Below are 13,719 nucleotides of genomic sequence, written 5' to 3' on the forward strand. Positions count from 1 at the left end.
TTTAAATGAAACTGTTAAAAAAACACATTAACCATACAGCTGATTTTCAACCAGACACTGTGAGAGCCTGTGACTTTTACACAGACACTAAGCCTACATGATGTACCTTGAACCTTTATTGGATCAAACAAAATAACATTTAGTAGAGGACGAGAAACAATATTTCAATCAAACAAATGAGATTCTGATGGAGAAAATAATGTTAAGAGTTCATGAAATAACATGAAAAAAAAGTTGATAATTGTTACATGAATGATGTTAAAAACAAATTACTTCTTGAATTGAAGGGACTCATATATGTACATGTACAGTATCCCAGATTGCAGTGTTTTCTGGGATCATTGGTACCTGGTATGATATCATACACAATTCAACTAGATCAAGGTAGAAGATTTTGAGTCCCTAACGTCAGCATTTTTGACGGACCTCAACAACCTCTTGAATAAGTGAGGTATTTAAATGATCAAATGTTCATATTTGCAGTGGGTATTTATTTATCTTTTGAATGCGCAGGTAGTGGATGTTAAAAAATAAAAAAACTTTACCAACAAAAAACAATTAGAATCTGACAATGACCCAAAAAAAATGTCAACAAAAAGAAACATGTATGTACGTTAACAAATTTTTTAACATTTAATAAGTTCAGAAAAAATATGCTGAAAACACGTTTAAATAGGGATTATTTTGTAACAATGATTGCTGCAATACCTGGTCAACAATAAGAGTAATCGGTGTTTCAAATCTCAAGTGAAGAACTTTTCATTGTCCGTTAATGTTTCCGCGTGACGTCCCCAAATTTCCGATCGGCCTGTAAGTTAACCTTTGACACGAGACGTACCCCCCTCAATCTTCCGATTTTAGTAAGGCACCCTCAATGTTTTCATGGAACACGCGCAATAATTACAAGTTTTTCTGCGCGATCTCAGGCAATTAAATCTGTCAAGAACGGATAGCTCCAGATCTATTAACCAAATCGTCTTTCAGATGATTAAAAACGGAAATACTTCCTTCCGAACGCTAGTTTTTGGAAACTAAATCAACTTATGTTCAAGTACGTTTTACATTTTGCAATAAATTCTGTCAGTTTTCGCGAACATCACTTAAGATCTGTCGTTTATGACTGAAAAAAAAAAATGTGGAAGCTTGACAAAGTTTCTACTTTTGATAGATTTTAGGTATGAGAGGCTGCAATAATCAGAGAAATTACAGTAGTGCTGTGCCAGAAATAAATTAATGACAACCAATATTTGCTTTGTTTTTCTGTAAATTTGTGGCTCTCTTATATTTTCTGTGTTCGGTGTTTTGTTCAGATTGTTCAATTATTATTTGCAGGTACATTACGTGAGCCCCACCATAGAAAATAATGATTTTTTTATAATGTGTTTTTTTAAATTTAAAGGCAGTGGACACGATTGGTAATTACTCAAAATAATTATTAGCACCTTACTTGGTAACGAGTAATGAGGAGAGGTTGATAGTAAAAAACCTTGTGAGAAACGGCTCCCTCTGAAGTGACGCAGTTTTCGAGAAAGAAATAATATTCCACAAATTTGATTTTGAGACCTCAGATTTAGATTTTGAGGTCTCAAAATTTAAGCCTGATGAAAGCACAAAGCTTCGTGTGACAAGGGTGTTTTTTCTTTCATAGTTATCTCGCAATTTCGACGACCAATTGAGCTCAAATTTTCACAGGTTTGTTACTCTTTGCATGTTGGGATACACCAAGTGAGAAGACTAGACTTTGACAATTACCAATAGTGTCCACTTTCTTTAAATAACCACAGGTTTCACTGTAGGTTTTATAGGCCTTTGACCACTGCAAGATGAAAACTAACTAAAATTATTAAAAATATCTTTTAAAAAAGGTCCAAAATGTTTTATTTGAAAAATGACATTTTGAGGTTGTAAAAAGGTCCATAATTCGAAGAAGCCATATTTAGGTGAACAAACTCCAAAAGTCAAGCTAACAGTACAGACTTGACATATAAACTTCTAAAATAATACTTTGTTTAGCTCATGAGCATTCTAGAAGTATGATAACCGGTATGACATCATAGCTTATTACAACGAAAATCATTCATATGATGAACAACAACATTATTTTGCTGTCTCCAAAATTAAAGATTGTACAGACTTGAAACTTGCTACACAGCGTGTAATACATGTAACAACGTAAACTTTATGGAATGATGACGCCAAATTGCTAATTTAAGTTTTATATTAAAATAGTAAAATATATCAAGAACCATAGATGCTACAAACATGATCTTTGCCCCGTAAAGAAGCTATTGCGGAAAACAAATCCTACAGAGTGTGACCCAATTTAACCTTGAATTCTAGTTCAAACGAGAAGTTCAAGTTTTATATTGAAGGAAATCTAACCCCTGAACCATGTGAAATGGCGTCAACAGTTCAGTCAATCACAATTTGACGACATCACTCACATGCAATCCGAAAAGTGAAAATATATATCTTACATCTATTTAATGAATAGGGTAGATGGCCTTAGCTTTCGATCCAAACCGGACCTTCTTCAGAGGCATAAAACAAGTCCAAACAAATACATATTCATTTATAGAAAAAAGAGAGGGGGAAAGGGATTGAGGAAAGGATCCAAAAGAAGCGGGAAAATAACAGACAATCAAAGTTTCTATTTCAGAGACAATGTGTGGCTGTGAACCAATGGGAGTAGAGTGGCGAGGACAAAGGATGTTTAGAATGAAAGGATGGGTTACTGGACCATAAAAGTGGTAAATGTATTGTTCGACAACAATGCCGGACAACATGAAAGGGTAGGATTAGAGAGCAAGTTGCATCATGATGCAACTAACAATGGTAAATTAATAAGAATAGCAAGATCAAAGGTATGATGATTTTCATGTGGAAAAAGAGGGGGGGGGTTACTTACATCAGATAGTTACAGTGATGAATTTATAAAAACAACTTTAAACAAGATTAATTTATACTTTATGAATATATACAACATATAAGTACTTAGGCCGAAGTGAAGTGGAGGGTAATGGGAAGTTATTTGATACCAGTGTTTATGTTAAGTCCAAAGGGTTTGACTGTCTTGAGTTGGTGAATCCAGTGTGATTCTCTATTCTTGCGGTGTGTGTCATCACCATTGAAAGCTTCAATCACCAGAAGTTCAACATCACTAACACTATGATTGGGGCTGTTAAAGTGGATAGAGACTGGGTACGGTTTCTTAGTCTTTATGGAAGAGACATGATTCGCAAAGCGAAGACTAAGTTTGGTCTTAGTCTCTCCCACATATTGTAGCTCACATCTCTTACATGATATGACATAGACTACATTAGACGTGCTACATTCAGAGTCGGTCTTGATGTTGTATGAAGAGCCAGTGGTATGACTCACCTTGAGTGAGGGCTTAATGTGCAGACATTACATCTATTTTATGTATTCAAAAAGTGTACCTCAAAAAGCTTGTATTTTAGGTTCAAAGTGCAAAAAAAAGAAGCCAGCCCCCTCCCTGTAAGAGTTAAAGGAAAGGTGATTCAATGAAAGTACCTACCTGACCAAATACATCTTTAAACACAGAATATCTCTGTTGATGAGGGCCTTCTGGTGGACAATCAAGCTTTTCCAATTCAAGAAAAGCACTTTCTATCAGATCCTTTACGAAGGTATGGTCCTTGTCCACATTTGATGAAATAGGTGGAAGAACTGGCCTCTTTGGAGACACTGCTTGCTGTTGCTGCTGTTGCATGTTGGTCTTACAAATGGATCTGAAACCCAAAAAATTATTTAAGAAACAAGACAAGTGCTTACATTTTATGAGTAGGTTCTTACTGATGGAATATCACTCAACTGTCCGCGGAGCAAAACAAAGTACTCAGGCACTTCAGTATTTAAAGGGATATTACAGAGTTGGTAAGAAAAAAAGTTGTGAAGTTCACAGATTTACTTAAAACTTACACGGTCTAATGATGATGATAGTAGAAAACATCCCTTTACATGTTGAAGCAATATTGGACTTAAGTTTCAAATCGGTACATCATTGCAATCAGGAATTATGACGGTTTAAGGTTTTCATGTTTCAGCTCATTCAACTGGGACCAGTGACAAAGAGTTTGGTTTTGTTTAAATAATATTTCAAAACTTTAAAGGAACACGTTGCCTTGGATCGGATGAGTTGGCCTTTGAAAAGGGTTTGAAACCGTTTGTTATGAAATGCATTGGTTAGAAAGAGGTTTTAAAAGTAGAATATAATAATCCACACAAATTTGCCTCGAAATTGCGTGTTTTTCCTTTTACTTTGCCAACTAACACTGTCGGCCATTTATGGGAGTCAAAAATTTGACTCCAATAAATGACCGACCGTGTTAGTTGGCGAGGTACAATAAAAGGAAAACCTCGCAATTTCGAGTGATACTTATGTGGATTATTATATTCTACTTTTAAAATAACTTTCTTTCTAATCATATTTTATGCATTTTATCAAACGTTTACAAAACGCTTTTCAAAGACCAACTCGGCCGATCCAAGGCAACGTGTTCCTTTAAACTTAAAATTTCTAATAATAATACGAACAACATTCTATTGGAATTCTTTTAAAAGGAACACGTTGCCTTGGATCGGAGGAGTTGGTCTATACAAACCGTCTGTTACCGTTTTTTATAAAATGCATGGTTGGAAAGATGTTTTAAAAGTAGAATACACTGATCCACATGATATTGCCTCGAAATTGTGTGGTTTTCCTTTTACTGTGCGAACTAAGGAGATGATTTCTTATAATTTAGCATCGGTTATTTTGCGGGAAAATTGATTTAATGTGAATGGTTTCAAGTTAAAAATCAATATTTTTGTATCAAGCACAAATGTTGCAAACTATGCTTCGCAAATTGGATCGCAACATTTGTGATGCACTTTTTAGAATTGCATAGCAAATCATCAAAATTGCATCACAAATTGCGATGTGATACAGGCGCAATCATTCCCTGATTATCACATGCGCTGGATGGTGTAACTGTCTTGTTGGTGCGGCCTGTCCGCTTCCAGGACGATGGTATTCGTGAGTAGAAAATGTATTGTTCTGGGAGAGCACGGCCAGTCCGCGTCCAAGCCGCTGATATTCATGACCTGAAAATACAACTTGTTTATTCATGAAGCTTATTGTTATACCAACAACAGCGCCCGGCATGGATAGCTCATTAACTTCGCCGCGCTTCAACGCACATGACTGTTCTTCTGCGGACTGTCCGAGGTCCTTAGCAATGGCGGTATTTGCTGTCCAGTCCGCGGACTCTCCGCGGAGGAACGCTCAGGAGGTTTTGACAAGGCGCCTTAGTGTATGTTAACTTTGTACACCAGAATTCTCAACTGAGACAGTGAAAAAAAAATTCCAACAGAAATTCACTATTTTCACTGTTCAGATGACTCCAGGAAACACAGAAAAAGTCCTGTAGATTCCAGGTGTATTAACAAATCCAGTTGTATAAGAATTAGAACACAAATTGGGCAATGTACTGATAAACTAGCAAACAAACTAAGAGCTGATTTGAGTGGCCGCTGTCAGGCGCTCAGTCAAATTCAATTTTTTTCAAAATGTTGTTACTGTTCTTGGAGATTCTGAGAACTTCACATTTGGCTGTGTTGAAAGGCATTAACCACTTCTTGTCCCACTCCTGGAGGTTGGCAAGATCTTTTTGTAGTATGGTAATGTCATCTTGGGATTGGATTGGTCTATACAGGAGGGCGTCATCAGCATAGAGGCGTATTAGAACTAACACACTCAAGCAGTTCGTTGATGAATACTAAAAACAACAGGGGACCAAGGACAGAACCTTGAGGAACCCCTGATGTGACGCTGGCAACGTTGCTCATTTTCCCCTCTAAGACGACTTGTTAGGTACGTCCTGATAAGAAATCACGAATCCAAGAGAGTAGCAGGCCTCTGACACAATAGTGATGAAGTTTAAGTAGTAGACGCTCATGTGGAACTCGATCAAATGCCTTCAAGAAGGCTAATAGGATAGCATCGATCTGTTGCTTGTCTCGGAGTCCTCTAGCTAGGTCATCTACTGTGATCAGGAGCTGTGAGTCGCAGGAACGCTTTAAAATATAAATTGGCAGGCTGTTAACAAGTTTTCGGCATCAAGATGTTGAATTGTCTGGCTGTGGATGATATGTTCAGCCGTCTTGCAGATGATTGAAGTGAGAGATATTGGGGGGTAGTTTTCAGGTCTGTGTTTGTCGCCCTTCTTGATAATTGGTGTCACATTAGCTGGTTTCCATGTTTGCATGTGGAATCTTACCTTGATGGAGAGTGGCATTGAATAGTAAGCAGAAGATTGATGCAAGTTCTTCAGGCTGGCAGGTTATCAGGACCACAGGCCGTGTGAGGTTTGATCTTTGCAAGGAGTTTCTTTACACCTTCGCAGTCGACCACATGACGTGATCTATTGAGTGACTATAAAGGAAAATAAAACTCAAGCTAGCTAAGCAGTATGATTTTAAATTTATCATATTTAATCAGTATGATTAAGCCTGACGAAAATACAGACCATGAGTAAAAAACAGCTTCTATCACCGGTGGAGCTTGCACAGTCTCGTGGTAAACAGGAATCAATTGGGTTCGAAAACAGAGGGTCGATAACCTACCATAGTGGGATGGATGCCCTATATTGTAAGACATTATCACAAGCACAGTAACGATTTATCAAGTCTTCTAAAATTGGATATCTCTTAATGTGGGATGTCCTATTGTCTGATATCAGGTCAGTCAGTGTCATCTGAGAAAAGTATTTTAGTAATGGCCGAATAATGTAAGAAGAATCCCACCAGAGCAAAATAATCATGTCATTGTCATTGGTCAGGCCATAAAACTCTGATGCGATGCGGGTATCCGTTTTTATTGGAGTATAACAATATCCAGATCCAGAAAAGTCTATGCACCCGTGGCGTAGGCCAACTTGTTCTGACTTAAAATGACCTAGCCCAAAATCACAATAACAATATCACCACTGATGTAGCAGACCTTGACTTTGCGAAAGCCTTTGACGTCGTCTCGCACAAGAAACTACTTCACAAACTCAACTTCTATGGACTATGTGGTAAAACTGGGACTTGGATTGCATCATTCCTCTCCAACCGTCTCCACATGGCATTCTGTAATAAGTGGCGTACCACAGGGAACAGTCCTCGGACCCCACCTTTTTATCAATGATATTCACAATGAGGTGGGCAGAGTAACCCGGCTGTTCGCAGACGACTGCTTAATATACAGAAACAAGGGACTTTTTCAGAACGACCTCAACAACCTAACCTAATGGGCCAAAACATGGGGAATGAACTTCAACATAGCTAAATGTAAGACAATGCGCTTGTCTCGCAAACGGAATCCTGGCGTAATTTCCTATGTCTGACTCCCCACTGGCAGAGACAAAGAGCTTCACTTACTTGGGCATCACTATTCATCAAAACCTTGGATGGGAAAATCAAGTCGATCATGCAGTTACTAAAGCTACCCGGATCCTCAATTTCATCAAACGAAACTTTCACATGTGTTCTAAAACAGTCAAAGAAAGACTTTATGTCACCCTTGTCAAACCCCACCTCCAATATGGCACCGCTGCTTGGCACAAAGCAAACCAGATTACATCACTGGAAATGGTGCAGAGAAGAGCTGCATGCTTCGTTTGTGGTGATTACTCCCGCACAAGCAGTGTTTCCAGCATGCTCGTATCCTTGGGTTGGGACACACTTCAAAGTCAACGACAAATTCACTCAGCTAACAACACTTTACAAGATGATCAATGGTGTTATCAAAGCCGACCATAGCCAAATTTGAGAACAATCACTTCAAAATACCCAGCGTCTCATCTACCATCTACGAATAATCTTTTTTTCCAAGAACACTGAAACTATGGAAACTATCTTCCACAATCCCTCATAGATTCCAAATCCCACCAAATCTTCAAAAGTAATTACATTCACAATCTGGGCCTAAACGACAACAACAAAAAATCGAATTAGACGACGCTCTCCTGTCCCCAGCGGAAGCTTCAGGAGGAAAATTTACCAAGTACCAAGTACCAAGTATCAATTACTTACTTATAAAATAAGAGAATTTTAAATTAAGAAGGTATCGTAGGAGGTCCTGTTTTCAAGGTGTCCCTAAAATCGTGGCAACTCTTTTACCTCTCTGTGCGCGATATAAACAGTCCCTAGATAAAAATTGTGTGGTTTTATTTGCCAAGCAAAGAGTCTCCTCTCCTGTGACCAAAACTTAGAATCACGTAAGGCTCCACTGGTCATTTGCACTCGAAATGCAAAAAGTTTGGTATTTTAGGCATTTCTACAAGGTACAAAAATATGTCATAATGTTGAGGCCATATAAAAATATTTGCCCACCGAAAAAGTTTCATCAAACGCTATTTCAATTCACAATTCATGATGACCAAAATCATGTGACTGAATGTTTTGCTGAGCATTCTTGAAAAAAAATACCGAAGCTTAAAGAAGCCATGTGCCTTATATCATTTTCTAATATTTTTGGAGATTTTTATTTTGTAACCCTCGTATCAAAAATATATTAAAATTTAAACATCAGCTTGTTGATTCAATGGGAGACTTTTTGAAAGCTCTGCCACTAGAGGGCAGCAGACCTACCAGGCAAGGGTGCACAACTCCTATAGCAAACAATGGTGCTAAACATTCAAAAATACTAAAAAAATATTTAGAAGTCTCTCAGCCTCTTGAAAATTAAATCACATACATTGTCATACAACTAAACTTCAGATTTCTTCTCGTTTTTTGGTAGGTCAGCATTTTGGAATTTTTGCTAATTACCCTAGAAGAAACACTCCCAAAACCTCATGCACACTCGCTTGTTATCCTTGGGGAACTCGTGTCCAGTACGTCCTGTTCCAGAACAGTTTGGTTTATGCTGGCATTGTGTTATGAGAAACAAAATACAGTTTGGCTAAATCTAAATACAAAATCAAAAACACGCAAAACACAAGGTATTTGCTGTCAGCGACCGTCACTCATGCTTCTCCTCTTCCTAAGTTGTTGACATTACCTGGTGGAGAGTGCCTTCTCTTGGTGATTGGCAGATAGTCTAAAGTTTCCCATTATCACTGTTTATTTATACGCTTTATTATAAATATTAAGAAAAAAAAAAATTAAAAAAATAAAAAACAATCAGATTTGGAAGCCAGTAATTATTCACACTTTTTATATATATTATATACATTTTTTTTTTTGCAAGTTAGGCCTACATGGTAATTTTAAAAATTTAATAAAAACTAGATATTAGGTGTTTGTGAACAAACACAAAGCTGTTCCGTGTTGTTTTGCTTGGATTATGTGCTAAAATGACCAAAGGTCGAGCCTATAACTGAAAAAAAGGTTTGAAATAGTTGAATAGTGTCTTGAGTTATGGTGCCACTTCCGATTGACCCGAAAGTAGAGGTCGACATGGGGTCACGGTAACTTAAGGCTAATCTCCAATGCCCAAGGGGTCTTAAACTGAAAAAAGTTTGAAAATCGGTTCAATGGTACTTGAGATATGGTCCCACTTCCAGTTGACACGGAAGAAGAGGTCAAAATAAGGTCACGGTTTTTCCCAACAAATTTTAAGACCTAAGGAGTCTTAACTGAACATTTTTTTTTAAATCGGTTGTGTAACTCTTGAGATATGGTCCCACTTCCGGTTAACCCGGAAGTAGGGGTCAACTTGAGGTCACAGTTTTTCAAAATTAATGTCCATGCCCCAAGGAGTCTTCACTACAGACAGTGTAAAAATTGGTCCTGCACTTCTTGAGATATGGTGCTGCAAGGATTTTCACTGTCAATAGAGGGCGGTATATAAGATGAGTGGTCCCTAGTTGAATAATGTAAAAACTTGCATTTGACTCAGGATTGTTTAATTTGGTTGGTTTCTTGAGTTCATGCCAGTATCTTTAGAGTCTATTGCCATGTGACAAACTACTTAATGATAAAATCCTTGTATTTGGTTGGTGGTTTCATGTTTGATCTAGTTCGAGTGGATTTTACTGAACTCGTAACCACCAACCTCTGCACCTACGATCACCATTTTCTGCTAAATGTGCATGCGCGGAATAAAATGTGCGAGCTTGGAAGCACACAAACAAAAGAAATCCCTGCTAAGCAGTGTATTTCGCTTGACGTAAGCGCAGAATTCACTGCTTCTTCTAAGCACTAAATCTTTGCTTCCAGAGCAGAGCACTACATTGGGCCCATTCGCACAAGATTTTTCATAAGGTTTATCGCGATTCAGAACCGCAATGCATTTTGGGAAGGAATATGGGGCGGTTTCTACCAGTTTCTACGACTCGGGCTCGCAACGCCTATACCTTTGTGTGGGTTCAACAGCGCCCTCTCTTGAAATTTTGCGATTCGCTATAATAAGCAAGTTCCCATCATGATAGGCCTGGGTGACTAGTGAAATTTACTAACTGGACTAGTCGCACCTCAAACCCAACTACGACACTTGTCGAGATAAATTACGGATTCTCAAGACTTGTGCCGCAAGGTGTTGCAAGCGCACATTATGATATATGTTGCGAATAGTAAGAAGCAACACAACTAAGTGTTTCACCAGACAGGTAGTCGGGTCAACGTTTGAGCACGATTATAACAGAGTAGAGAAAAATAGTAGTCGCGACTCAAATAATAATTTGTAGTCGTGACTCAAACAATAATTTGTAGTCGCGACTATAACACTAAAGCACACTAGTCGCCCCGGCCTACTTTTGCACGTAGTAAACCACGGGTATTATCCTGCGAATGCAAATCTAATTTTCAAGTCACTGTTGTTTTCGCAGCGAAAGTTTTGCAGGAGTTGAGCACAATTAGTCAACTGTAGCATTTTTTTATTGGGAACTGTGACGCTCAAGAACGCATTCCTTGCTAAGCTGTTAAATACGCTTAGCGTAAGCACAATTCCATGATTACGTAAGCGCTGCGATTCTTTCCCTTAAAAGCCATTGGCCCAGGACCAAACTACACTAAAGCTTTTTAAACACAAAAAGCAGCTAAACACAGCAAATACAAGTACAAGTTGTGAATCAGGGTATTCTGCTCATATGCAATTATTTTAAAGCAAAATAACCTGCCTATTGATTATAATAAGTAGCTCTATAACATTTAGCCACTATTCTGCTCAATTTCTGCATTTTTATAAAGCAAAATGTTTTGCCTAAAATTTATTATAAGCAGCTCTATACAAGTGACCCACTCAACCACAAGAGAAACGTCAGAATAATAAAATCGCTGCTTTTGTATTCCTGCCAAAGAGTTTTTGTATGTCATGGTATAATTTCCGAAAGGAAAGCGAAATACTTGAATTAGTTTAGGGTTATGGTCCCCAACTTCACCCGTAAAAGATTCCAAATCCCAGGCGTTCTATTTTTGTTGTCCACGCTCGTCGCCTGAAACGAACCCGGTCAACTCGGTCCCAAACTAACTCGGTTCCAGTCATACGTTGACAGTTTTTTCACTCATTTCTCAAAAACGAACCCGGTCAACTCGGTCCCAAACCAACTCGGTCCCAGTCATACGTTAACAGTTTTTTTTTCACTAATTTCTCAAAAACTACAACACCACAGCAAGTAATATTTTAAGGGAAGCTTTCAACTATCATTATCTTCAAACTGTTTAAGTTTAGTGTAATTCTGTGGACACCATGGTATGTCGTCGTCGTCAAAAACGTACCCCTATTTATATACGCACTTTCGTTAAACGAAAACCCTATGCCTTTGTGTACGTCCAGAACTCGGTTAGGAAACGAAGAAACAGATACTGCGCTGTGGTCCAGAACGTATGTAGAAAAACAAGAAAAAGAGACTTGTGTAGACTCCTCTCAAGAAGTCACAACTCATGATAGGTACATACTGAATTGCATTTACCATGGAGAATGTTTAACAATAACATGGAAGTGACTGCATCCAGTTATGGTCAAATGCGTAGACTCATCTCAAGAAGTCACAACTCATGATAGGTACATACTGTACGGCATTTACCAAAGAGAATATTTCGCAATAACATGAAAGTGACTGCATCAAGATTACAAATTAAAAATTCAAATGAAGACCACGTGGTTAATTAATGAAGAATTTTTACACTTTTGTATTAGAATAAAGCTTAGGCTCTAAGCTTCAATTTGATATATGATTTAACTATTTTATCCTAATACTTTAAGAGTAGGGGCCTAAACAAAAACGCTGTACAAACGCTATGGGGTTTGAGGCGGAAACAAATTTTATTAATATTAATAATATTAACAACATTAACAACATTAACAACATTAACAACATTAACAACATTAACAACATTAACAACATTAACAACATTAACAACATTAACAACAACAACAACAACAACAACAACAACAACAACAACAACAACAACAACAACAACAACAACAACAACAACAACAACAACAACAACAACAACAACAACAACAATAATAATAATAATAATAACTAGACATCATGTGTTTGTGAACAAACAGAGAGCTGTTCCGTTTTTAATTTTCAATGTTCAAGGGGTCTATAATTGAATAGAAACTGAAGATTGGTTGCATGGTTCTTGAGATATGGTCCCACTTCCGGTTGACCCGGAAGTAAAGGTCAATTTGGGGTCAAGGTAATCCAATTTCAATCTTTAGAGCTCAAAGGGTCTATAACTGAAAAGAACTTTAACATTGGTTGTGCAGTTCTTGAGATAAGGTCCCACTTCCGGTTGACCCGGAAATAAAGGTCAACATGGGGTAATACCTACCCGATGCGATTGTCCAATGCCAAAGGAGCCCATAACTGAAAAAAGTCTGAAAATCGGTTGGGTTGTTTTTGAGATAAGGTCCAACTTCTGGTTGACCCGGAAATAAAGGTCAACATGGGGGTCTTAGTTTTCAAAGTTAATTTAATGCCTAAGTAGTTTATAACTGAAAAAAGTTTGAAAATCGGTTGTGTAGTTCTTGAGAAATGGTCCCACTTCCGGTTGACCCAAAAGAAGAGGTCAAAATGGGGTCACGGATTTTCCCCAACAAAATTTAATGCCTTAGGAATCTATAAATAAATAAAAAAATTAAATCGGTTGTGTAACTCTTCAGATATGGTCGCGGATACCCGAGGCAATTCTCCTATGACTAATAAGTCTAATACTGAAAAAAACTTTGAAATCGGATGTACACTTCTTGAGATATAGTGCTGCAAAGAAAAACTCATTAAAGCTTCTAATTAGCACAAATTAACATGTGATGACGTCACAGTCTTAAAATTGTATTTTTCGTACTAATAAATTTCATAAGGTACACGATGGTATGCAACTTACCCCAATCCAATGCCTTGTGCAAAATCTCAATTTTGTATTGCATTAACCGTGGTAAGCTATTGCAATGTGTTGAATGCGACTGCATCCAGTTTATGGGGTACTACGTTGTACCCATGATGCCAAGATTTTTAATTAATCGTTAATTATAGACGTACTTTGATTGATTTTAATGGACTGAAACATTTATTAGAATCAGTTACTCCAATCCCCAAGGAGTCTATATCTACAAGCAGTCTGTTAAACGGCCGTGTAATTCTTGAGATATGGTGCTACAAAGAGTTCCCAATTAAATATGCAAATATGGGTCACGTGGTTAATTAATTACGAATTAAAAAAGAAAATTGGTCGGTGGTTTGATGTTTGATCTAGTACAAGTTGATTTAACAGAACTCT

The 13,719-nt window shown here is 37.6% G+C and overlaps 2 protein-coding genes across 3 annotated transcripts in view; one reads left to right on the forward strand and one right to left on the reverse strand.

The window, feature by feature from the left end:
- Window positions 1–13,719, forward strand: part of LOC139944494 (cytoplasmic dynein 2 light intermediate chain 1-like) — a 416,808-nt gene that overhangs the window by 248,797 nt on the left and 154,292 nt on the right. The gene's annotated exons all lie outside the window — the stretch shown is intronic.
- The window catches only part of LOC139944443 (clathrin heavy chain linker domain-containing protein 1-like), a 70,469-nt gene that overhangs the window by 50,405 nt on the left and 6,345 nt on the right, over window positions 1–13,719 (reverse strand). Inside the window, exons 2-3 of one of the 2 annotated variants that reach the window (XM_071941471.1) lie at window positions 6,282–6,436; window positions 3,539–3,752 (exon numbers count right to left, since the gene is read on the reverse strand). In XM_071941471.1, the coding sequence (XP_071797572.1) occupies window positions 3,539–3,733 (195 nt within the window). In that variant the 5' untranslated portion in view covers window positions 3,734–3,752; window positions 6,282–6,436. The remainder of the gene's footprint in view (window positions 1–3,538; window positions 3,753–6,281; window positions 6,437–13,719) is intronic. The other variant, XM_071941465.1, reaches the window with a different exon arrangement.

This window comes from Asterias amurensis, chromosome 1, assembly GCF_032118995.1.
Source record: "Asterias amurensis chromosome 1, ASM3211899v1".
In the NCBI taxonomy this organism is placed as follows: Eukaryota; Metazoa; Echinodermata; class Asteroidea; order Forcipulatida; family Asteriidae; genus Asterias; species Asterias amurensis.